Source organism: Tamandua tetradactyla, chromosome 7 (genome assembly GCF_023851605.1).
Source record: "Tamandua tetradactyla isolate mTamTet1 chromosome 7, mTamTet1.pri, whole genome shotgun sequence".
NCBI lineage: Eukaryota > Metazoa > Chordata > Mammalia > Pilosa > Myrmecophagidae > Tamandua > Tamandua tetradactyla.
In genome coordinates this window covers 60,455,785-60,481,729 of record NC_135333.1, presented here as the reverse complement: position 1 = coordinate 60,481,729, position 25,945 = coordinate 60,455,785, and the positions used below count along the sequence as shown (strand labels likewise).

Here is a 25,945-nt window from a genome sequence, read left to right as displayed (position 1 = left end):
AAACAAAGGCAAAAGCCCACAGAAAAAACATCTGCCCATGGGTATTCTGGTAAAGCTGAGGATGAATGTGAAAAGACCTAGCAATACTAATCTGGAGGAATTAGGATCTAAACTGATTGCGGATCAACATTCTAGGAAATCTAAGATGATTCTCACCTCTTCTGACTGACTGGTCTTTCTCCTCTTTCCAGCACTGTCCAAGTCCTTTTCCTTTTTATCCTGTACCGAGGGAAGAGGGAAAGTGCATTACTCTGCTCTCTAGACTTTGCATTCAGCTCTCTGGTCTGTAGAAAGATTCCTGTTTACCTTAGGAGATCGCTTCCGAGAGATGGTCTGGCCCAGTTTGCTTAGGAAGGAGATGGGGGATTTGGTGCTGGCTATCAGGATGCCCTTCTCCTCAGCATTCAGGTCCAAGGCATCTGTGAACAAAGCCCAAGAGAGTTCAAGGACATCCTTTAGGGGGATGCAATGTCCTGGTCAATACTACTCTCCTGTTCGGAACCATGGAAGCTCTAAAGGTACACCACCTCTGACAAAAGCATGTGGATTGAGCAGGAAATTCTACCAAGGAAATGAATACTTTCGTCTGGTTGTGGAGCCTTCTCTTTTCTATCAACACAAAGCAAACTCTCTTCTTCCCAATACACTTTAACTACAAAACCCCACTTCTGCTTTTTAAAAATTGGAACAATCACAATGCCTGTGATTGTTAATTATAACACAGTACTGGAGCCTGACCTTACTGATAAAAACCTCAGGGCTGGGAGAGAGAGGGAGAAAAGCAGAGCAGATGTGTAAGTTGGGTCATTGGTTTTGATGGATGCAAACACCAGGCACTGAGCTGCACACTAAGAAGACATGCCCTCAAAGGAAGGCTCTCCACGGTTGGGCATATTAATGCTACAGTTGTGGAAGAATTGTACACCTAATTAGCAAAAAGCCATGAGTGTCTATGACAGTTCCGAGGCTAGAAGACACTGGAGAGTAATCCCACAAACCGTATGGATACTAAAGGAGAGTTGGTAAAAAAAATTATTTTAAAACTAACAACTGAAACTGATAATAGTAAACATTTATTAAATGCTTCCATTTGCCAAACATTCTTCTTAGCATATCTCAATTTAATGATATATATCATCCCTCTTTTACAAATGGGGAAACCAAGGCATGGAGGAATTTAGCAACTTGCCTAAGGTCAAGCAAGCAGAAGTACTGGGGTGGGGTGCAAACCCAGGTCGGGCACCAGAGTCCACAGTCTTAAGTATTGTGCTACACACGTTCCACAGGCAAAAATATCAGGCTGAGGGCCAAGGACTCAGAAAGTACTAAAAGGTAGGAGAAGCCAGAGAAGCCAAAGAAGGAGCAGTTACGTAAGAAAGAAGGAAAATGAGGCAAGTATGGCACAGGATCCTGGAAGCCAAGGGGAAGACAGAGTTTTAAGGAAAAGGACATCGTTCATCAGTGCAAAATGATGCAGTAAAGTGCACAAGAGATGAGGAATAAAAAGAGAGTAAGATATGGGGATTCTTCCCGATCGAAGAAAACAGTTTGAGTAGAGCAATTAAAGCAAAAGCCATGTTTCAAAGCTTACCAAGTTCAGGTGTTGAGATGGTGGAGGCCACAGGCATGCACCACTTCTTCAAAAAGGCTGGTACTGAGTGAAAGGGTATAAGAAGGTGGTAGGGTCAAGGAAAAGATTTAGTGAGAAGGATGTGGGAAAAAATAAGTGGTTGAGGACACATAAGAGAATGAAAAAATGAGGGAGCAAAGTTCCAGAGATGTCCCCTAAAAGAGAAGGCTGAGGTTAGCTTCGGGTGGTATGGATAAAAGGACACAGCTGGAAGGGAAGAGAGAAAAGCCAGGCAACAGTGCAACAGGTGATGGAGGGCCCTTACCGCTGGAGGGGAGTGAGTCCTTAAACATCTCGTAGAACTGTGTCAGGTACATCACCATGGACAGCTTGTCAGGCTCCCCCACGGAGGCCATTTCTTTGCCTGTCATGATGGGAGAAATGCCCAGCTCCTTCTCAGCAATATCAAAGGCCAGCTGGTTATTCTTCTCCACGTTCTGCTCATCCAGAGAATCAAAGTCTCTGAGAAATAGGATAAGAAAAACGTACCAAGATGGGTTGATTGTTCCAAATCAGAAAAGACAAATGATCAGGAAGTCATCATCTTTTTTTGGCCCTGTGGCTAAAATCCAGGGTACAGTGCATCGCTGAAAGCTGAAAGCAACCCTAGTTTTTATCTCACTTCTTTTTCTCCTTCCATTTACTAAGGAAATGCATTTCTTTTCGATAAGAAGAAATTATTAAAAGATCTACCCAAGAAGTAAAGAAAATAAGAGAGTCAAAATTTTAAAATACCTTCATTTATCTAATAATATGAATTCCTGACTAAAATATAAGCTCAAGAATAGGAGCTATCTTTGATATATATTCTCTTGCACCATGGATGTGGTATGTGGGCATTAAACAAATGTTAAATGATAAAAATCCTATCTGGACCAGACTGCTTATAAAGGCATGGGATTACTGCCACTTTATCCCTTGGAAGTGACAAGCTGTTATTGTACTAAATCAGCTCTGGTAAATCTTACTCAGTGTTCTTCTCCTAGGGAAATTCCAAAACCTTCAGCAAAAGATTTTCCATTGCTAAATTTCCTGACTTTCCCCAAGTATTTAGATTAACTAGTATTTCCTACTGGGTTTTAAGCTCCTCGCTCTTCAATCAGAGTAAAAACTGATGGGAGCATTCTTCCTTCAGTGATTTCAGATGAACTGGACAGGTCTTCTTTAGCATTAACCAACTGACCTCAAAGCATCTGTTGATTTTTTTATTCCTTTTCTCTGTAAAGGAAGCCCATTAAAGGATGGCAACCTTATCCTGAATGAAGTCACTGTAGTCTAAACAATGCTTAATTACGTACTCACTGCTCTGTGTTCTGCTCCAAGGTAACTAACTCCCCTAAACCTTCTCCATGCAGCCTTCCACTACTTCTAACAGCAGCATACCTCTCTGTGCCCACACTCAGCCCTCCACTCCAGCAGCTAGCTTCTCTTCTGCTACTGCTGCTTCATGCATTTGTCCGGTGCCTTCTGTTTGGAATGGAACCAAATCAGCTGCCCCATCTTTTAAAACACTCTGTGCCCTTTAGCATAATCTTTCTCCAGGTGTTCCCCCTGCCCCCCTATTTTGGTGGTAGCGGTGAGGAGGGATAAGCCCACTTTCACTTACCTTTACCAACCTCTGGTGGAGCTAAGGAGCAGTTCCACTGGAGGTCACCTATCTTTACCCAGGTAGACCTTAATCCCCACATGAAGGGAGAATGTTTTCACTAGCTCTTTGCCTCTCACCAGCTTATGACCATCACATAAATAGGGATTATGTCTTTTAGGTTGCCTTCACAGTCATTAAAACAAAACACAAAAACGAAATTTGGGCCCCTAAGTGTACTCAATGATAAAACAGACAGGTAGCTAAAATATGTCAACATGTTTGGGTGGTTTCTGAATCTTTTTGTTTAGCTTCTTCCATGGTAGTGAGTGCCTATGGGGGATATCGCAGCATGTTTTGTCAACTGCCATTGGCCTGGGCCATCCTAGAGTGCCAAGTCTGTGGAGAGGTGAGGGGAGAAGAGCCAAAAGAAGAGATGGCTTTGGTATACATAAGCAGAGGGTCTACAGTTTCATGGGCTTGCCAGAGTATGTTTGCGAAAAGGAAAGTCCTACACAAAGAGACAATACCAGTGAACCATCATAAATCGGGTAAGTATTCATTGTTTTTTGTTTTGCTGGTAGTGACAGAGTTGCTCAGAGCCAGCCACGTATTCTAGCCAGGACTCCCTCGTGACCAATAACATTTGAGAGATAGTTGGCCCAAACGAAGAGTTCAAGTGAGGGCCAATGCACAGAGTTTTCCTTTGTGTAAAATTAACAGGCCCAGGTGGGTGTTAAAACTCATTTTTGACCTTATGAGTTCTGGGCATTTAAAGCATCTTACTATGTACCTCATTCTAGCAACAAGCACAAAATGTGGCTACTTGATGCCAGGGTGCTCTGAGATCCCTGAGGAATATAAAATAAAACACAAACTTTGGTCGCAACTTACATCAGATCAGGGCGGTATCTGTGGATAATTGCACAAAGAGCCAGGCCACTTTTCCAAGACATGGTGAGATCTGTCACACTAACCCCTGCATAGCCATCTGTCTGTCTTTGGCACCAACCCAGCAGTTTGCTTGAACGAGCTACAGACTCTAAAACAATAAAAAAAAAAACATCATTGGAAGTGTGGTCCACCCAGTAACTTTGATGTAGGATCTTCTTTGTAGTACACATATCCTGTGTGAGAAATGACTAAAGGTAGGGACAAAAAGGTTGTCACTGGTTTTTAAAAGAAAACAGTAAGGAGGAAGAAGTTATGCAACTGCTATCAAGGAGTGGAATTTTAGGTAGAAGAGAAACTACCAATTTCCCCAGACTTGGGGGTCAAAGTCCATCCCCCTAATAGAATGACCCATCACACTTGGAGTCTGACCTAGATGGAAAAGCGCCACTTACTGAGATGTCCCCATGCTGGAAGAGTTCCAGGATTTCCCTGGAGAGTTGCTTGGCAACCTGGGAAGATTAGTTAGGAGGGGCTCTCCTCTGTCTGGCAGCACATTAACCCAGGAGCAAATAGAGCTCTGATCTCCCATGTTCCAAGGTCTGAAGCGCTTTGCCAAGTGAAGAAACACTGGAGGGTTACACTGGCAAGGCTGAAGATCCTACACTAGAACCATCTCTTAGGCCTGGCTTGGTTCCCTGAACGATAAATTACCACCTTCTGAAAAACTGAATAGGCAACAAATATATTTGGAGGTTTTTCAGTATTGAGATATCTTCTGAAACTTGAACAGCCTTTATAAAAATCAGATTTTCTTAATCACCTCAGAAGATATGGATTATTCAGAGACTGCTAAAAACTCCTGTTTGTATCTAAACAAATTCCCTTACTTAAGGCAGCTGAAAACATTTAGCTGGGTACCAAGTTATTTAGTGATTTGTGAACATGACAGGATAAACACCACGTATCACGAAAGGCCTGCTTCCCTTCAGCCTCTCCCAGTGAAATTGTGTTCTGCAACTACACAGAAAACCACTCTTGGTCCCAGGATCAGAAATCTCTTGACTTTGGAAATTAACTTTATTCAGCTGCTTCCCAAATCTGTATAATTCATCCATCTGATATGTATTGGGCAACTTCAATGTTCCAGGCTCTAGAAATATTAACAGTGATCAAAGGTACAACTCTCTGCTTTCCAGGTAACACTCTAGTGGAGAGAGAGATGGTCATGTATCCAACTGCCTATTGTCAGCATACCTACTTGGTGGCAGGCGAGGGGGTGGGGGGTGGATTTCTCATAGCACTTCAAATTCAAAATGTCCAAATGGAACAAATCTTCTTTCCTCAAACTCTCTCATGCTCCCACTTCCTTGTTCAGACTGATGGCGGAACCACCCATAACCAGCTCCATCTCACCTCATAGTGTGATCAACAGCCAACGTCTGGTTCCTTAATACTGCCTCTCACATGATCAGTCATGGCAATGACAACAACAGCAACATTTCTGAGCACCTGGTCTACCCCAGGAATCACAATAAGCTCCACCCACTTCTAACACCCTCATGACCATACTGTGTGGTAAGTAAGTATTGTTACCCCATTTCATAAACAAGGAAACTGAAATTTAAATATTAAGTAAGTTGTTCAAGGCTGCACACTTCACAAACGGTAGACCTTGGAGTGGGCACCAGTTGCATCTGGCCCCAGCTCAGACTTTCACTACACTCTATTGTCTTCTCCCTTCTCTATCCCCACTATCAACACCAGACTTAACTCCAAGTATTATGACACATTTCTAACCAGTCTCCCTGCTTCTGGCATTTCCCTTCTCCAATCCATCTTACACTTGGCTGACCAGAAAGACGCAGGTCATGCTCCTTTAAAAAAATTCTTCAGGGATCTTTCAAGGCACACAAAATACAGGATGACCTTTACCTCTCTCATCATATCCTACCAAAGTCTCAGGAACCAGCTAAAATGCTACATTTCCTCTATAAGGCCTTTTCCATAACCTCAGCTGACTCACTGACTCTCTCTTTCAAGGGCAGCACCTATATCTGATTTATCTTGACACCCCCACAGGACCTTAAGGCAAATTTCTCAACCTTGACATAACTGATATTTTTGGCCAGATAAAACTCTTTGTGTGGGCAGGTGGCTATCCTGTACATTGTGGGAGGCTCAGGAGCAACCTGGGCTCCTACTCACTGGACACCTAAGGGCAAAATCACCCTGGCTGAGAATCCCCACCTCAGTGAGTGCAGCCCACGTTAACTGTTCTGCGAAGGAACAAAGGCTTCTCTGAACAAGATGTCTGCATTTCAAAAGGCCACTGCCAGGACTCACCATTGCGAGTCAACTTTGGGGTAGTTCGGGAATTCACCAGGTTTTCCATTTCCAGATGAATGTCTTTCATTTCTCCAGTATCATATAAATGGCGCACCTAGTAGCAAGTCAGAAAAGTGGAAAAGAAGGAATATTAAACACCAGGTAACAAATTCCCACCCAAGAATAGAATGATCGAGGCAAAAAGACTAGGAGAGTGGATTGGGCAAAGTTGAGACAGCAGTTATGATGATACTTTTTAAATCCTTTATGGAATAAGGTGGGGCAACATATAAACAAATACACACTAAGGTTAACTCCCACAAAAAGCTCCTGTCTCAACAAACCATAAAAATCTTGATTTGGTCTAAGATGAAGACAAAAACCAAAATTTCTTTATTGAGGAGGAAGAAACTTGATTAGGCCCCAATGAATGAAGGTGGAAGCTCACTGATAACATTGTGCTCTAAGTAAGAGACAGCAGGACTACTCTAGCATTGCTCAGCTACTATCCTGAACACATTCCAATGTTTGTAGCTCCAGTTTAGGAAGATATAGCAAGAGTCCCATGGATCTTGAACCCTCCAAGAACTGTATGAGGCTGTGCCAAAAGTTAGCTTCTCAGCCAGTGGGGTCCCTCTGAGAATCTCTGTTGGACATCAGTGCTGCTCATGAACTGCAGATTTAAGGATACCTCAGGAACTCACCCCACATAAATACAGAAGGCCTAGGGTGTGAACTTCAAGTAGAAGGTGAACAATAACTACACTGGGACATAGCCAAAATTTATCTAATGGGCTGTTTCCTAAATACCATTCTGCTCTCAAGGATTACTATGCCTTGTAAATGTCATTCTTCAGTGCAGGAAATGAGGCTTTGGAAAGTCTCAGAAACAACTCAGTAGGACCAAAAAGTTGACCAACATCAATAATAGCATCTTTTAGTTGGAGAGATGTTTTTATCTTTCAAAGTTCTTTCTAGTGAATGGCTTCATTTGGCCCCACAATGATCTTGTGAGTAGGCAGGGATCATTATCTTCATTTTCCAGGTGAAGAAACTGAGGTTCAGAGAAAGTTAAATAACATGTCACAAGTGATTGGTGGCAAGATGGAAACGCTGTCTCTTGACTAGTGAAGAAGTACATTTTTCCCCATTCCCCTACAATTTGTGTTAGGAGGCATGGAACCCAGTTCTGGTTCCACTATTTTTTGTCCTGTTTGATCTGCCAATCATACAACAGCTCTCTGCCTTAGCAGCTCAGTCTGTTGATGGAAAATTCTATCTACCTCAACCACTTCTGAAAGAGATTCATGTGGATTACTAAAGAAGTGTCATGTGTATGTTTGGTATTACTATTTAGACATACTTCAATTTATTGGAGGTCTGAACTGTCCAGAAAACAGGTCTGAATGTGGGTGACTGACAAGATGGCGCTTACCTGGCTTGGTCGGAGGAAGTTGACGTTAATATTGGGATACCTGGTGACAGGGTCGATGCTGTATTGGCTGAAGTTTTTACTCACATTCTCGGGTGTGGTCTGAGGCAGCAACCTGTAAATGCTTTCCCTGTAATGACAGTCGAAAATGTACTCAGAGCAATGACAAACACCTCCCTCTTCTTTTATGGTATTTCTGTTTTGTGACAGCCCACTAAACTCTCTGAAGGCCATGACAAACTCTCCTCTTTGACCAGTTTCCTAAAATCCCACAATGGTGCTGCTTCCAACACCCACCCCTCTGTGAATCCACAGGACCTAGACTGCTTAAGGGACTGAGGGGACAGCAAGGGCAGTGTTTCAGGAAACAATAAATGCCTCACTCTAACATATTGTTTTGCTTTGTTTTTAAAGTATGTCAATAATAACTTTAATTGTTCAGAATATCACAGATTTTGCTAACAAATTTATCCAGAATGTCTTCTGCAACAGATTTAAAAGGATAAAATGAGATTACAATTCTCGGTTTCAGCCGGAGACCTGACTTCTCTAGTTCTTCCGGTCGAGGCATAAGTTCTTTATCAGTAAGTTAGTTCTTGCTTGGCATAAGTTTATTATCAGGAATCAGTATCATCTGTAAAAATTTTCCAAACATCTGACGCTTCAGGGTTGAAGTAACGTTTACAAGCAGTTGGGCGTTTTCCTCTGAATTCAAAATCTCTTTTAATTTCTCCTCTCTGTCAACGGGCTTCCCACCACCACCCTGCCTTCATTCACACACATCTTCCTGGTTTCAGAGCAAGAGGGCTCAACAATTTCACCTCTGTTCAACTGACTGTTGAAGGAAGCAGAGACCACCCTTCCACATAATACAGACTCAGATATCATTTGTCAGTTACAAAAATAATTTGGAGTAGAGCAGGTAGATTAGATTATCTTTAATACACCATGATTTCATGAATTAACATCTCACTTTTCCTCTCTTATATATGGAAACATCTTTATTTAAGAAAGAAAGAGAGAAGAAGGAAGAGCCTGTTTTCTACCTCAAGAGCACAGCACTCCTCACCCCCAGGTCCTTGCACTGGGGCCCGGGGTGGCTTCCCATTACCTCTCCGCCAGCACTTCCAAGGGACTTGTTCCTAGGGACCAGCTCCGTACCATCCAGGCAGAGTCCATAGCAGCTAGGAAGCCCCGGGCTATACCTGTTCCCATGGGCCAGAAAGGCTAAGAAGGAGACAGAAAAGCAAGAATTGAAATTGAAATAGATTATCTTTTAAAGAGAGAAACTAAACTAAGAACAAAATAAAGAGGTTGTTACTGAGGATAGTATTTAGCATCTCTTCAGATATGGGACTTTCCTACTTTACAAATCAGTAGAGGTGCACATCACAAAAATGCAGGACTCCTGTCCGCCATTGGGGCCCACACTGAGGCTATGATTCGCTCCTGTTCCTTGGTGTAAAACCCTGTGGGTTTATCTGTGGCCCACAATGCCTGTAATACACACTCTCACTTCACAGCCTGAGCTGTCTGGGTACATTCCTGAGAGAGACCAAGGCTCCATCAGGAAGAGGTGTCATCCCTGGTACTCACCTCAAGGAGGCTGTCGCCTACCAGGGCCACCAGTAACTGGTGTCCATTCTGTTCCCGCACCAAGGCTGCGTTCTCAGAGGCGTACATGCAAGTGAAGTCGAACATGGCCACGTCAGGCTGCCCATAGTGATTGATGGCAAAATCCAGAGACGGCAGCTGCTGCTGGGTGGAGAAGTCTGCCGCCTCTCTGGCATAGCTGAGCAGAGCCTCTTGATCCACATTCTCCCGGGAAAGCAAGAGTTCTGTGTCGGTATAGTCCTGTCTCCAGAGAGAGAAGAGGCTCAAGCTGGAAAAACCCATGCAGGGATGTCTGAGCTCATCCAGAACCATACTACATGTGTAAAATATAATTCAGTTTCATGGCCTTTCCTGTTTACCTCAAATGATCCGACATTCCAAAATCAAGTCCTTTAAATGAATAAAAAGAAAAGGGGCAAGGAGGGACTATTTCTAAGAAAGCACAGACTTTGCCCCCTGAAGATCAACTGCTGGCTTCTCCATTTACTTGGAGCAATTTCCCTCTTCTTTAGACCCTGTTTAAGTGCTTTGTGAACGGAAAAGGCGTTTCTTATTTGGTGTTATTATCAGCAATTATTTTCTTCAAGGCAGCAAATGGCTTGTGACCACGAGGACCACACAAATACTCAGTGTCACAGAACTCATCAGGCCCAAAGGGAGAACCTGAAAGCTTTAGTGCCACAAAAACATGGAGGGAGTAGCAACAGCAGTCTAGGAGCTGCAAAGGAATATACTGAAAATAGAAGGAGGTTTTCAAAATAATACAGAAGATTATGAAAGGTTCTACAGAAATACCAACAAAGAAAAGCAATGATGAGAGAGAAATGACTTTTCACATAAAGGACCAAAAACCCCCTTTCTCTGCTTTGGAGGTTCATGGCACCCGAAGCCAAGTCTTTATTCTCCTAAAGTAGGGCCTCAAGTTTCCAAGGACTCCTGATGGTACTTTCAGCAACACTACAAGATGTAAAAAGCCAAAATGCAAACACTTGAGTGGGTCACAGAAACACCGTTTGCTCAGCATTGAGTTGAGTATCCATGGTGAGTTCAGTACTGTAGCATAAAGAGAAGGCATGGTCCCTGCCATCGAAAGAAATAAAATCATGTCTTGAATTTCTAGAATGTTACTACGTAATTTCAACAGACAACCACAATCTGCCTAAGATACTGGCAGATGCCTTAACTTGGTCTCAAGGCATGCCAATTGATTCAGTGGCTATTTCTCACTAACAGCAATACAACAGCCTCAAACAATCAGCCAACCAATTCTATAAAGCACCCAACCAAATACATCTTGCTTATGCTTCTGGCAGAAGGGTCTGTATAAACTGGTCTGTATTGTTTCTTCTTCCACCACTGGGCTCAGAAGCAGACACCAGGGTAGGCACTGGCTCAAGGGCAGAAGGGAGACTACGCTGTGGCCCTGTGCCCCTCAGCCCCTCCCCACTCTGTCCTCAGATAAGACAGTAGTGTCATTCACACTGAAGTGACTTGATCCACTATCACCCTGCAAAGACAAAGGACTCCCTGAAATGAGCTAACAGTCTCTGGAGCAAACTGTCAGAGCCTGGTCAATACATCTGACACCTTCTCCAGTTTACCCTTCTTGTCACACGTCACATGGGGATGGTAATTCTCTGGACTGCAGAGAAGTAGAATTAACACTAAGCGTCTTAACTATAGGACACACTCAGACCAAGGAGACCAGAAAAAAGACTGAAAAAAAAAACCCTCCTTAAGGAACCATCTGCCCTGTGATTCTGATTTTATATTTTAGATAATCATCTCAGGGAACGGCATATATTAGTCACCTGGAAAAAAGGCCAAGTTGGACCTGGTTAAGGATGGACATTAAACTATGTCATGAAGAGGTCCTGATCCAGAATGTACTCCCTGGACCTCAGATAACTGTATCTATAGTGAAAACAGAACCATGATCAGGCGCCTATAAATACCAATCGCTACTTTTCTGTCAATCCCTTCCCTCTGTTATCCCCCTCCCAAAAGACCAGTATCAAGCAACCAATAATCTGTCATATATAAAATTCACCAATATATGACCACCAAATGAATCACCTGAAATTAAACTGAGTACTTATGCATGAAATGATATCTGTGACTTGTTTTGAAACAATCCAATGGTAGGAGAGAGAAGTAGACTGAAATACTATTGAAATAATATATGCTGATACTACCGATGGGCATGTAGGGATTCATAACACTATCTATTCTACCTCTGTTTACATTAGAATATTTCAATAATAAAAGGTTTTTTAAAAATTCAACTAAAAAATACCAAAGATGAGAACATGTATCTAGGATACAAATTAGGTGCTCACTTTCACTTCCCTGCAAGAGAACCCATCAGACAATAAAAGGATTTCTCTTGATGATCAAATTAACCTTACAACATTAGAAAAAAGTTGGAAAGAAATCCATTGCTCACATGCAGTATCACCCCTTTGTCCAGTAAACTCTGCTTTTTGGCTGTCATTACGAAATAGTGCGTGTCATCTTTGTAATAGACAATGTTCTCCAAATCGATACCTGCAACCAGAAAACAAACATGTGCATATAAGAGTCGGCAGAGATGGCGGTACATTAGGGTGGCTGGAAAGATTGTACATGGATCCAAAGAGACCAGAAGACAAAACTCCTAGTAGGAAAAGAGAAATAAAAAAGATTTCTGCTCCCAGCCTCTCACTGCTATACATAAATAGTTCGTAGCAAGAAGGGTAGTTCTGCTTCTCTGGGCACTGCTCTGGGTTTACTTGACATCCTATGTAATCTTGAAAACAATGACCCACCATAAGCAGAAGTGTAAGAATGGGAAGAACAACAGCAAAAAACAGGCTAACCTCTAGCAAAACGGTTTAGGTTAGTTATCTGGTTAAACTGCTCGCATAAGCATCAAGGAAGCTGGAGGAGAGACAACTTTACACCTGAAAGCAGAGGGTGAACTACAACATTTTAATTCAATTAATCTAAAAAAAAAATCAGATGCAATGGAAAGAAATGTTTTAGAAAGCAGAGAATGGAGTGACATTTTTGTTATAGCAAAATATCTAAATTAATCTATTCAAAAGCTACCAAATGATAATCTTATTCCTAGCTAGCATAAGCCCAAAATGGAACTCAGGAAGATAACTACATACTGTTATCTAAAGCCAGACTCTCCTTGAAGACATCTTGTCGAGTGAAGTAAGTCAGACACAAAGGCACAGACAGCGTATGATTCTGCTTCTATGAAATGACTAGAATATGCAAGCTCATAAAGACAGAAAGTAAAACAAAGGTTACCAGGGGCAAGAGGCGGGGGGAATGGGGGGTTAATCACAATGGGAGTGGGTTTCTTTTTGGGGCAATGGGAAAGTTCTGGTAACAGATGGTGGTGAGTGTAGCACAACACTGTGAATCTGATTAATCCCACTGAATGGTGTGCTTGAAATTGGTTGAGATGGGAAAGTTTATGTTGTAAATATGTTTCCACAACTTAAAAAAAAAAAAGTGCAAGTAAAGAGACAATGACAATTAAATACAATTTGGGATCCTGGACAGGATCTAATGATGGAGGAGAAAAGGCTCAAAAGGACCTTATTAAGACAAATAAGAAAATTAGAATATAGTCTGTAAATTATATAGCAATGTTAAATTTCTTGAACTTGAAACTTTAATTAAGGTGGTTACATTAGTGAATATCCTTATTCTTAGGAAACATACATGGAAGTATTAAGTGTTTCAGAAGCATCACATATACAACCCACACTCAAATGTTTAGAAAACAAATAGAGAACTTCCGACCAACAGTTCACCATATCAAAGCACCATAATTTAGCACCACTGAATAGTGGTGAGGGGATGGGAAACAATTGGTAGAAGCAGAATCTACATCTAAAATTAAAACACAAAGATAAAAAGAACACCCAGAGTGGTGCAGTCACCCTTATGAGGATAAAGGATAAGTGATGGTGGGAGGCATTATGCTAAGAAAGAAATTGTGTGTGTGTGTGTGTGTGTGTGTGTGTGTGTGTGTGTGTGGCGGTGGGGGAATGGGGGGTGGGGGGGTGCCTGTAAAGAAAGAACTGAGAGGCAAACAACACAGCAGTGACACCAAGGACATGCCCTGTATCAATCCCACTCCCCAATCCCTGAGAAGAATAACACATTGCTTAAAATTATATGATTATTTTTTTTTTGTAGGCATCCACACTAACCTGTGGCTTCCCTTAGTTCCTGGAAAAATTTTTGGTTGAATATAAATGCGACACCACTGATCTCTTCTACTTTGGCTTCTGCAGTCGTGTTCCGGTTAATAAAATTTGCTGTGATGGCAATGGCCAGTTTGCCACGAAATTCCTTCCGACGAAATCCTGGAGGGAAAGAAATTTTCACAGAGGTGGCGACAGCTGGCTAAAAAAGAAGGAGGATAACTTCAAATGGGAGGGACTGAATAAGATGTTAGAGAAAGGAGGGTGGAAATTGATGGGAAAATTTCAGGGCAGCCCCTCCCTAGTTGAAAAGATGTTTACCTACTGAAGTATATAACAGTCCAGGAAAGAAGTCAAAGCCTCCAACACTCTAACGGACAATTTGAAATTGGACTGGGCAGAACATTACTCAGTATAAGGGATTCCATTAAAAAAAAAAAAGGCAACCTGCTTATAAATGCTTCAGTGTGACCTTGGCCATACTAACTATGTTAGTTAGATTCAGTTGTCAACTTGGCCAGGTAAGCATACCTAGTCTTGTTGCTGTGGACATAAGCCAATGGTACGTGAACCTCATCTGTTGCTAATTACATCTGCAGTCAGCTAGGAGGCGTGTCTGCTGCAATGAGTGACATTTGACTTAATTGGCTGGTGCTTAAGTGAGAGAGTGCAATGTTGCACAGCCAAGCAGCTTGGCATTCCTCATCTCAGCACTAGCAGCTCAGCCCAGGCCTTTGGAGATGCAGAAAGTCACCCCAGGGAAAGTTGTTCAAACCCAGGGGCCTGGAGAGAAGACCAGCAGAGACCATCTTGTGCCTTCCACGTAAGAAAGAACCTCAGTGGAAAGTTAGCTGCCTTTCCTCTGAAGAACCAACAAAATAAATCCCCTTTTATTAAAAGCCAATCCGTCTCTGGTGTGTTGCATTCCGGAAGCTAGCAAACTATAACACTAACCTCTCAAAGTGCTACCTATCTGCTGAGCACCCAAAAGTGCCCCAGGTGCAGCTGGCTAGGGAAAGCTGAGGCTGTTCACTTCATTGGAACAGGGTGGACTTGGAGCGCACAAAATCTCACTCAGGGGTGGGCAGAGTTGCCCATCTTTCTGCTCTGAAGCTGGCAAAGAACAGACCAATACCTTCCAAGGTGTTCCTACGGCCATCCCCTCCGATGATCACTTCAAATTCATACTCGGATACAGGATGGGTTTTGGGGTGCACCAGTGCGCGCCATCCTATCCCTGTGGACCAAAGTCACAATAAAGGCCATCACCCAAACCATATTCACCCACCCAAGACTAACTGTAGATACCTAGGTATGCAGACTCCCCAAAATCCCAAGCCAACATCACTAGGTGTGAAATCATGGGGCCCAAACCACAGAAAAAATCCTTGAAGAGGGCTTACAGAGAACTTTCCCCAATAGATTATATTTTCTATAATGGACAGAGAGCCTGTAAGGTCAAATGTTAGGTCAAAGGTCTCCAGACCTGCACAAATGGAGAAGCCCCTTTCACTATTCCTGGAAATAATCCACAGATTCCTCTAGTCTTTGTCCTCGAGCTCAACTTCCCTCACATATTCAATACCCTTTAATCACTCTTCATTGGTTCCAACCCAACTCACGTTCATTCTCTTGGTCCTCAGGAGGCTGTACGAGTCCTTGGAATTCCACGTTGACGTGGATTTCAATGCCTAGGATCAGGGCTACTTTCAAAAGTATTAGCTGGAGCTGCCGGATACCTGGGAAATGGAGAATACACTAGTGAATGCCACCCGGAGAAGAAAGCACCAGTCAGTTGTTGCTGCTTATGACCCACCAACCTACAGCTCATTCAGAGTCCCAATGCTCCAGCAGCAAGAGACAGTTCCCAAGCCACACTCAAGAGTTTCTTTTTTTCTTTTTTACGTTTTGTGTGATAATGGAAAATTATAATCTGGTGCAAAAGATGTTCCAGAGACACCCAAGGCCACATCCATCTCTTGGGTTAGGTGTTCAAAGCACCCAACAGCTCTAAGACAACATGGGATCATAGCCAACAGAAGAGTCTCATCCCCACCTTCCCCTGACACCACTAAAGCCACCATTACTGAGCAGAAGCTACAATCCCAATAGATTAAAAGGGCTTACCATGAAAAGACAGAAGTATACCCGTGAGCATGTGTCCCACATTTTGACACAAAGCTGCTGTGCTACATTCGGAAATTTCCACAGCAGCTTTCTTTCATTCTCTTACCGCATTGATCACCACATATTCTTAAAAGGTGAGAAAGGGAAACCACACATCTTTCTCTTACCATCCCCTCTCCCATCTCTAGTCTATGGTTGGGGAAACAAAGGCCTCAAACTACTGGAAATCTTGCTCATTATCACAGGGAGATTCACTCATTTATTCAATGTCCAGTGAGTACTTAACATGTGCCAGACACTGCAGAGAGAGAAACCAGCTCAGCAGACAGAGAAATCTAGTCCCTGATCTCCATAGAACCCTCTCAGTCCCAACATAAATACTGCCAGACAGAAGGCAAACAAATCCACTGACTTACTGACCCCTGGTCCTCTCTTAGGACCAATCTTACCTGCAGCCTGGGCTAGTCCTCCGGAATACATGTAAACCCTCCTCTAAGTCATCTTAGTCATTTTCTCCAGTTTGTACAACCAACACCCTCCTGAGTCACTCTCCCAAAGACTCATTTAAACCCCAGGCTTACATACATTTTATTTTTGCAGACAACTGTGGCTTCCAAGATGCATTAGAAATTACAGTCTGACAGATGGGCAGGGTGCATCTCTGCCAGGGGAACATGGTAGCTCCTGGCCAGCAATTCATAAAATGGCACAACTGCTTCAAACATTCAACAAAGGCTGAATGTATTCACAGGATACATCAGGAGGAACTGAGGCTATTGGGGCCTCGATAAGTCTGCCTGAAACCATTAATGGTCATTAAGAAACAAGACTTTGACTTCATCATCTGGGTTCTCTCTCCTTGTTCTGCATCACATTTTGGATAGGTGACTTTTGGTTGCAAAACAAAATCACCGTTGGCACTGATGTGTATTTACCTTACAGGATCTCAGAAAAGCACAGGCCTGAGCTAAGCATGGAGAAGACAAGAACACGGCAAGAGCTGCCCTGGTTGTAGACCTCACAAGAATCCCCCTACCAAACAAGTCCCATTACCCACTTGCTGTTCAAAACCAAGCTAGGACTCGACTTCTTCTCTCCATGTAGTTTCTCCATGGCAGTGTCCCCACAGTACATTCTTACATTCACAGAACGTATTCCCTATCACATTTCAGAGGGCCAAATGTATATGCCTCTCCTGCCGGACTAAGAACCAGTAGAGGAAGAAGGCCCGAATGGTCATCTGTTTCCCTGGCCCACAGTGCTCAGTAAAGTCCAAAACCTAAGTTAGAAATCCTTAAGTGCCAAATGCCTCACTTCCCAGGAAATACACTTGCAGTTACAGAGTCCTGGGTTATATAACCACTGTATGGTAGGTATTCTGAATCCACATAGTGTGCTTTCCACAAGATAGATACTAATGGTATCAGAATAAACTGGGCTCTCATGTATGAAGTCCTGAGATAACTGGCATGTCTCTGTCTATTGAAAGAGTGGGCAGTGGGGAGGGGAAGAAGCTACATAAGAACTGGTTTGCCTACTGTGTCAGTGTGAAACTGTGTGTACCCCAGAAAAGCCATGTTCTTTAATCCTGATTCAGTATTGAGTGGGATCTTTTTCATTAAGTTGTTTCCATGGAGATGCGACCCACCTAATTGTGAGTGGGACCTTTTGATTAGGTGGTTTCCATGGAGATGTGTCTCTACCCATGCAAGATGAGTCACTTACTGGAGTCTTTAAGAGGGAAGTATTTTGGAAAAAGCTTCAGAGCCAACACAGAGAGAGATATTTGGAGATGCAGAAAGAAAATGCCCCAGGGGTGGCTGTTTGAAATGAGAAGCCAGGAGAAGCCAGGAGAGAAAGTTACCACACGTTGCCACATGCCTTCCCAGCTGACAGAAAACTCCAAATATCATCGGCTCTTTTCTAAGTCAAGGAACTTTCTCTGAATGCCTTAGTTTTAACATTTTACAGCTTTAGAACTGTAAACTTGTAACTTAATAAATTCCCCTTATAAAAGCCAACCCATTTCTGGTACATTGCATTGCTCTCAGAATTAACAAACTAAAACACTTACTGATATGGTCGATGGCTCCAGCACAGAACTTGCCATAGAACTTCTTGGCACCCAGACCTCGCAGATCATGGATGGTGAATGGCCAGAGATGCAAGACATTGTTGCGAGAGAAGGCATCTCGTTTCTCAATAACAACCACCTTGGCACCCAACAAGGATAAGTCAATGGCAGTGCGGAGGCCACAGGGGCCAGCTCCAATGATGAGACACTGGAAAACACAGCTGCTTTCAGGACAAAGGGGGCATTTCATGAGGAAGCTTGCACTTCTAAAGAAGTTTCACTATCTCATAACCTTCCTTTCCTAAAGCCTCCAAATAGGACTAGTCTCCCTGTTACAAAGAAACCTCCAAACCCACCTGAGCACTGCAATGCCTGAGAAAGGAGGTAGTAACTGCTGTGGATAGACAAGCCTCTCCACAGTGAAATGATGGACATAAACCCAGCCTACTTCCACCCAGCACAGCCAAGGCAAGGCCCACAGATCTGCAACATGTTTGAACAGGTTGACATTTCAACAAACAATACGAAAATCATACCTAATCTGTCACTGTTAGGAGAAGGAGCTTTGGAAGATGTCTAAATCAGGATGACTTCTGTCCAAGGAGACTCCAATTATTAAATACATATTCCAGGCAATCTTAAAAGTTCTGGAATGGGTCTACCACCCAAACGATTTTCAAGAGCCAAAATTCTATTTGCTGAAGACAGTTCCGAAACTGTCATCTCTAGACTGAGAGTCCAGGGAAATGATCCTGAAGATCTACTTTAAATACCCAGCTGGGATCTGTCCTGTAACTACTTGTTGAAGAGTGCTTTGAAAACTACTGCTTTTTTTCTTTCTTTGCTTTCTATATATGTTATATCATGCAATAAAAAAAAGTTAAGGAAAAAAAATAAGCAACCAAAATGAGAGTGAACACATCACTAGTTTGCATGTGCAAAACAAAAGGAATTTATGCAAATCTTGTGGCTTTGAACTCCCTTTATTTTTAACAAAAATCTAGTATTCACATGTGAAAGGCAGGCCTTCAAATTTCTTGAATTTCACTGAGGAATTATCTACCAAAATGCAAAATCTCCTGGGGATGGAGGGTCTATAGGTATCTACATAGGGCAAATTAAAGCTCATGAAAGGACACAACAACTTAGTCATGCAGACAGGTGCAACTTCGGTCCCACAAACTTTTCCAAACTCCTCACAGAAGCCGTTCTTATAGAAGAAGGAAAGCATAAGTGTACCTTTCCTTCTCCACTTCCTCAAACCTATCCCTGCACAGTGGGTCGCGCATCTCAGATCAATGCCCCTAAGCACCTGTTCCATAGAAATCCCATTTCTCTAGATTGTGAAGAAAGCAACAGAAATGTTTCCATTCACAAGGCCTTTGCTTATGAATAAAAACAGACCTTTGGAACATTGATGGGACAAGGTCTGATGCCTGTGGCAAACCCCAAAAGCGGCGAGTATTTATTTTACTGGTTACTCAATGTGGAATACGCGCTGTATACAGAAGACATGCCAAGAATGATGAAGCCACGTTCAGGAAGGATGCTAACGGAGTGTGGCTGCTTCCTAGCTAAGTGATCCACATCCTCCCAACAGTGTGAGATACATAAGAGAGCCACAGCAAAACAAAAAGTCCTTACACCACTCAACTTTAAGGCTGTTCTTTAATAGTCGAAAGTTGAATGTTCAATATGTTAATTATGAAACATGGCTAGAATAGAGTCTGACACACAGAAGAGTGAAATAACATAGGTAAAAGGTACACAAAGTTTCAACAAGGTATGAATTTGACCTCCCATGCTAAGCTGTGGCTAGAATCTACCTAGTCCTCGCCCAACCTATCTATATGCAAGCCTCCTCTTTCGTACCTGGTTAAATCCTCAGGTCAGGGACCCAGGACCAAATGGTAGCCAAGTCCTTACCTTGGTGTTCGTGCATGCTTTCCCCTTTTTGTAGTCTTTGTGGCTGCCCCGTTTGTCCAGCTTTGCCCAGAGGGCTTTGGCTTTCCAGTAGTTAAGCTTGGACTTGAGCTTGTGATAGAAGGAGCGATAATCCTTGGGCTTCAGTTCCAGGTGTTCACAGAGCTCCTGGAAAGCCTTGAGGGTGCCTTTGCAGGTGGTGGCCTGGACAAACCGGTCAAAGAGGACATGAGCCCGATTCGTCGTCTCATTCTTACTTTCCTCCATGCTCCCACACTCTCTGTTCTCCTCCAAGGGGGAAATTGGACATCTGGTGGTCCACCAGGCACTGTCACGTTAACCTAACAGAAAGAAAGAAAAAAAATGGTCAGCAAATCCAAGTCTGTTTCTACAAATATTTTCCAGGAGACATAGCTCATTTTCAAAGTGGCGTTTGAAATACGTATTTAACAAATATATATTGCATACCTTTTATACTCCAGATGCTATTCTAGACACTGGGATGGAAAAATGGGTAAGACAGTTTTTGCCTTCAAGGAGCTTTCAGTCCAGTGGGTGACACAGATATATGAGAAGAAGGTTACAATATAAGTGCCCTCAAGCAAGCTGGGAACATAGAGCAAGAGTGCCTAAATCAGGGGTGGGGAAAGGTGGGTTGTCTCATTGAAGATGAACTTAAAAGAAGTAACAGCTGAGTCTTGCAGGATAAATAACTATTACCCATGCAGGAAAGAGGTGTGGAATGTGGGCAAGGAAGCAGAATAGAAGGTCTGAGCATGACTCTTATAGAACATGAGAGAAAGAGTCAGAATGACTCGTAAGCTTCCAGCTTGAACCACTGAGTAAAAGGTAACATGAGGCTAATGGACTGAAAATAGAACTTTGTGAGGGTGGGGTGTAACGTTCCCTTTTGGACCTGTTAATTTGAGGTGCCCTGGTGGAGGGTTCATACAACAGATTGGTATGAATCGGAAGCTCCAGGAGTGGTAGGGGTGCAGCTACTTTATTTGGGAGTCTTTAGTGTCCAGGTTGGGGCAGAGCCCATGACAGCAGTGAGACCACACAAGGCAGAGTCCACAGGGAGAGAAGAGCTGTGGGCTCTGGATGAGACATGGGAAGCACCAATGTGCAAGAGGCTGGCAGTGGAGGATGTGCCCTCTAAAAAGATCATGAAGAAATGAGAGAGAGAAGTCTGAAGGGGACCAGAGGGCAATGTCATAAAAGTCTAAGCAGAATGTGCAGCCTATCAAAGCCAACAGGGTTTAAAGGGCTGCAAGTGGTATACGGTAGGGTGAGGAGTTTCCAGCTGTTCCACTATGCCCACCATATCTGACAATAACACATGGTTGTCTGACCCTTCTATCTGCCAAAACCCTCTGAACGCCCAACAACCTACATTGCTTGGCAGAGGCTGTAAGATGGAAGACAGCACCTATAAAACTCCTTTACCACCCATTCCCTCAGGCCTGCGTCATCATTCTTGTCTCATGTTTTAGTCATCATCATTAGTTAGAACTGTTGTTGAGAGGTAGAGGCCTCCCTTCTGAACACAGTGGATCAACAATGTCCTTCCACTGTGTTGAGGAGGGAGGGGTGCAGAAGCAAGACATGACCTACTGTTTAGTGAACCAACGCACAGGTGGTGGGAACCACCAAGCTAAAGATGCTGATGAAATCACTTCTCTGAAGGCAGGCACTGAGTTCCAGAATGACATGGAAGAGACCCAGGAGTCTGTCCTGAAGCTCCTACCTTGGACAAGTCACTGGGCAATGGAATCCCTCTTTGTGAGAAAGAAACAACATTCTACCTCTTTCCACACCACACCTTGACATTATAAGATTAAACCAAATCAAAGAGAGATGTGTCTTAAGTTCACTGAGAGAAGGTTACAGTATATACAAGGACTTGCCATTTCACCCTCATGTTTTCTATGTCCTCAGATCCAAGGCTCTTGGGTGTGCTGTGAAGAACAACTCTAAGTGATAATTCTTCACATGAATCATGATGCCTCAGCTTCTCATCCCAAATATAAGACCCACTCTGCTAATCAACATAGCCTTTCCCAATGTCTGTGTGGCCAAAGTCACGTGAGAAAAAGAATGAACTGGAACTAATCTTTAGTCTCCCCTAAATAAAGGTTCATTCTAGGTAGTAGTGAGGCAGCAGGAAAATTACTTTAAAGTTCCTAAAAATAGCCCATTTTATCTTGCAGGCCAAGGCTCACCTTAGAATTGGCAGGTAGCCAAAATATGGTTTGTCGGGGTAGGGAAAAAAATAGATGGGTTGATCCAAAGACAAAAAGAAAGGCCGAAACAAAGCAAGGAATGACTAGAAATAAAGAATGTTTGCTACCTTGCCTTGTGCCTTTTTTTGTGGAGGATTTCTGCAGCTTCATCTGCTTCTGGACAAGCGGACAGTCTTGTGCAATCCTGACCCCCACATACCCAACTGTACTCCTAATTAACCTTAACTCAACCAGAGTTGCAATGTTTGGAAAGCGTAGAACACAATCTACGCTTGTGATTGTGTTCTGGATCTGTCTGTCTCTGTCTCTGCCGAGGAGGAAAAGTCTTCTTCTTTGTTACTAATCACCAGTACCCTTGGGCTGCCTGTCAGGATTCAGAACTCTCAGTATCAGGATGTTCAGGCTGAAATTCGTGCAGAAAGATCCCGGCACAGGTATTTCTAAGTCTCTCCCCCTGTCAGAGCCCATGCCTGGTATTCACACCTCCTGAAAAGACAGTTTCCCCTGCTTATTTCTGGAGAAGAGCTCTGCCCACATGGGCTTACGTCCCCTTGGCTGGTTGTTGTCTACTCTTTTTGAAACAATTACTAGCTTCCAAAGAGTTGCCGACTACCACACAGAATCTCCAAATCAAGCACCACGACCCCCACCATAGACACACACCTATATGCACAACAGCCTCCCAATCCTCCTATTAATGTAAAACACCTTCAAATGAGTGGGTTCCAGTCACAGCTCTTGGATAACTGGAGAGCACCCGCTTCCAAGTGGCAGGCGAGTCAAAGGGATTTCAACCTGCAGGTCACAAATAACAACAGATAAACAGAGGTAGGTCCATTCCTGGAACAATGTAACAGGCACTCAGTGTAAAACTACACAAAACTAATTCCCTTGGGCTGCCTCACTTTTCCTACTTTGCAAGCCAAATGACCGCAGCAGGAAGACAACTCTAGTATGCCAGACCAGCATTACTCGGCCGCTCTGCTGAGCAAGAACTGTCATTCTAGCCAGGGTACTTCATGGGACTTCTGAGTCACTGAGAGCAGTCAGGAAGACTCACAGGAGAAGGGAAATTCCTGGCAATGGCCCCATTTTGTGAACAGCAACATGTTTCTCCTGGTTTCCAAAGGGCAAAGCCAGATCGTGCTCCCCTGCCTCTCCTGGACCACCTTATGCATTGCTTATCACAGTATCCAGGGAAGTCGACCTTCATAATACCAGGAACCCAGAAACTTGGAAATCTGGCCAGAAGATACCAGAATTCCTGGAAACGGAAAAGCCAAGGTGTGGAAGAAGGGCATAAGGGAAGCAAGGAAGGAGCCTAAGGAAGTAAGGGGAAGAGGAGGCGATACCAAGTTTCCAGAACCTGCATGGATTCTGCAACTGGCAATCCCCTACATGTTTTGTCCTGTGACAGCTGACTGCTGACTCAGAAGCCCTGCACATTCCTTGGCTGCAGGAGAGATGGCTGTGAAGTACATACAGGGACAGAGCTTAGATTTCTATGTACAATAGTAAAAGGTTGTCTAACCCAGGGCCAGTTTTGAGAACATTCAATCTCTAGCTTTTAGAATAGGTTGTTTGGGGGGCAGGGGAGCAATTATTTTTAAAAATAGAAAAAGGAAAGAAAAACAAAACAATAAAATAGAATCAGATTTCAATAGTATAGAAGCAGAGTGAAGCTGAGTTCATTTTCTTCCTGGCCACTATGTCATTAATATACCAGCAGAAAAAAAACAAAACAAAATAAGACCCTATTTTGCAGGCCACAGTGGCTCAGCAGGGAGAGTTCTCGCTTGCCGTGCCAGAGACCTGAGTTCAATTCCCAGTGCCTGCCCATGCAAAAAAAAAAAAAATACCAGCAGCAGACATGCAAATCTCTGAATTATAGAGAAAAGTCTATGAAATGCTCCTTTCCTGCCCCATTCAGTCAGGAGTGGGGAAGGGGTTTTGTCTAAAGAGAACTTGTAAGTAGGTACACAGGAAGGTGTGTTTCAGAATGCCACTAGGAAGAAACTCAGATGCAAAAGACATTTCAGATTATTGAGAGTCCCTTGTGCTGTGCCTTAGAAACAAGAACAACAATCACCAAAGTGCCTTGAGTTCTTGATCAGTCTTTCTGCAAAATGGGCTTAAAACTCAGGTCATTCCCAGGGGTGTGGACCTTCCTGACAACGTGGGACAGAAATCCTAGAATGAACTGTGACCCAGCATCAAGGGATTGAGAAAACCTTCTCGACCAAAAGAGGGAAGAGTGAAATGAGACAAAGTGTTAATGGCTGAGAGATTCCAAACAGAGGAGAGGTTATCCTGGAGGTTATTCTTATGCATTAAGTAGATATTACCTTGTTATTCAAGATGTAATGGAGAGGCTGGAGAGAACTGCCTGAAAATGTAGAGCTGTATTTCAGGAGCCATGTTTCTTGATGATGATTGTATAATGATACAGATTTCACAACGTGACTGTGTGAATGCGAAAAACTTGTGTCTGATGCTCCTTTTATCTACCTTGTCAACAAACGAGTAGAGCATATGGAATAAAAATAAATAATAGGGGGAACAAATGTTAAAATAAATTTAATTTGAAATGCTAGAGATCAATGAAAGGGAGGGGTAAGGGGTATGGTATGTATAATTTCTTTTTTTTCTGTTTTCGTTTTATTTTTGTTGTCTTTTTATTTCTTTTTCTGAATTGATGTAAATGCTCTAAGAAATGATCATGATGATGAATATGCAAACAAAAAAGAATGTTTGTGTGTTTGTTGTTTACAATAAAAATATTAAAAAAACAAACAAACAAAAAACCACTCAGGTCATTATCACCGTCAGTGACACCCCTGGCAGAGAGGGCAGTGAGCTAACTAAATCCAAGACAGTCTGGGAACCAGACTCCTCATCCCTTTAACTCTGCTTCCCGGTTCCTGTACAATGAGCTTATTATCACTCTCAGTCATTAGATCAGGCAGCTTCTCCGAGTACCCAGGAAGCAAGCTCAAAATACCGTGAGGATGAAGAATACACAGTTATGTGATGATATTGCGGGCCATTTACAGTATAATATGGTTGGACTTTATGTGTGTGGATATTTCTCAATAAAAGTATTTTTTTAATACAATGTAACCTTTCAAAAAGGTTCATTCAAGTTCTCTTAAAAAAAATACTATGAGGAAAACAGCCTTCCTCATGTGGTCTGGTTTCTGCAAGTGTTCCATCCTCAAATCTCTCTTCAGACTTCCCATCCTCTGTAGCTTCAAACTGATGCTCTCAGTAGGAAGGTGAGGAAACACAAAACCAGACTCTCCCCAATCCCCACTTAGAGGACTGCTCTTTATTCACATTCCACTTGCGCCCTTCCGCAAGGACACCATCTAAGTGCCGGTCCCCTCCATTAACTGCTGCCAGCTTACTAAAGGCAGCGTCAGGTCTCTGCAGCTACAGCCAGCAGAAATGTACTAGGCTGCTGAAGAGTTAGTGATGACTGGGGAGTTTAGAACACCTAGGGGAAGATGGAGCTCAGGAGGTTCTGTGGAAATACAGTAACCGTGGCCAGTGTGGCTGGGGATGATGGAGGAAAACTGACTGATGTCCCCAAGAAGCAGATTTCTGATGCACTACCAAAAAGAATCTAGGAAAACAATGGTCTGCAACTAACAAGAAAGAGCTCTTCTCTCAGGAACCCTCACTGCAGCCCAGGAGAATGAATCTTACTCTTTTTTTTTTTTTCAATTTATTTATTAATTAAAAAATAAAGAAACAAAATAAAACAACATACATAATCAGTAATTCACAATATCATCACTTAGTTGCATATTCATCATTTCTTAGAATATTTGCATTAATTCAAAAAAAGATTAAAAAGACAATAGAAAAAGAAATAAAATGAATAC

At 42.9% G+C, this 25,945-nt stretch overlaps 1 protein-coding gene across 6 annotated transcripts in view; it reads right to left on the bottom strand.

Annotated features, from left to right (window-relative positions):
- MICAL3 (microtubule associated monooxygenase, calponin and LIM domain containing 3) overlaps positions 1-25,945 on the bottom strand; it is a 191,721-nt gene that overhangs the window by 94,631 nt on the left and 71,145 nt on the right. For all 6 annotated transcript variants that reach the window (XM_077169549.1, XM_077169550.1, XM_077169551.1 and 3 more), the window contains 14 exons: positions 19,816-20,153; positions 17,890-18,097; positions 15,311-15,427; positions 14,824-14,925; positions 13,695-13,850; positions 11,927-12,027; positions 9,463-9,720; positions 8,978-9,093; positions 7,870-7,996; positions 6,453-6,549; positions 4,110-4,257; positions 1,896-2,092; positions 307-419; positions 157-219 (listed from right to left, as the gene is read on the bottom strand). In XM_077169549.1, the coding sequence (XP_077025664.1) occupies positions 157-219; positions 307-419; positions 1,896-2,092; positions 4,110-4,257; positions 6,453-6,549; positions 7,870-7,996; positions 8,978-9,093; positions 9,463-9,720; positions 11,927-12,027; positions 13,695-13,850; positions 14,824-14,925; positions 15,311-15,427; positions 17,890-18,097; positions 19,816-20,079 (2,067 nt within the window). In that variant the 5' untranslated portion in view covers positions 20,080-20,153. The remainder of the gene's footprint in view (positions 1-156; positions 220-306; positions 420-1,895; positions 2,093-4,109; positions 4,258-6,452; positions 6,550-7,869; positions 7,997-8,977; positions 9,094-9,462; positions 9,721-11,926; positions 12,028-13,694; positions 13,851-14,823; positions 14,926-15,310; positions 15,428-17,889; positions 18,098-19,815; positions 20,154-25,945) is intronic.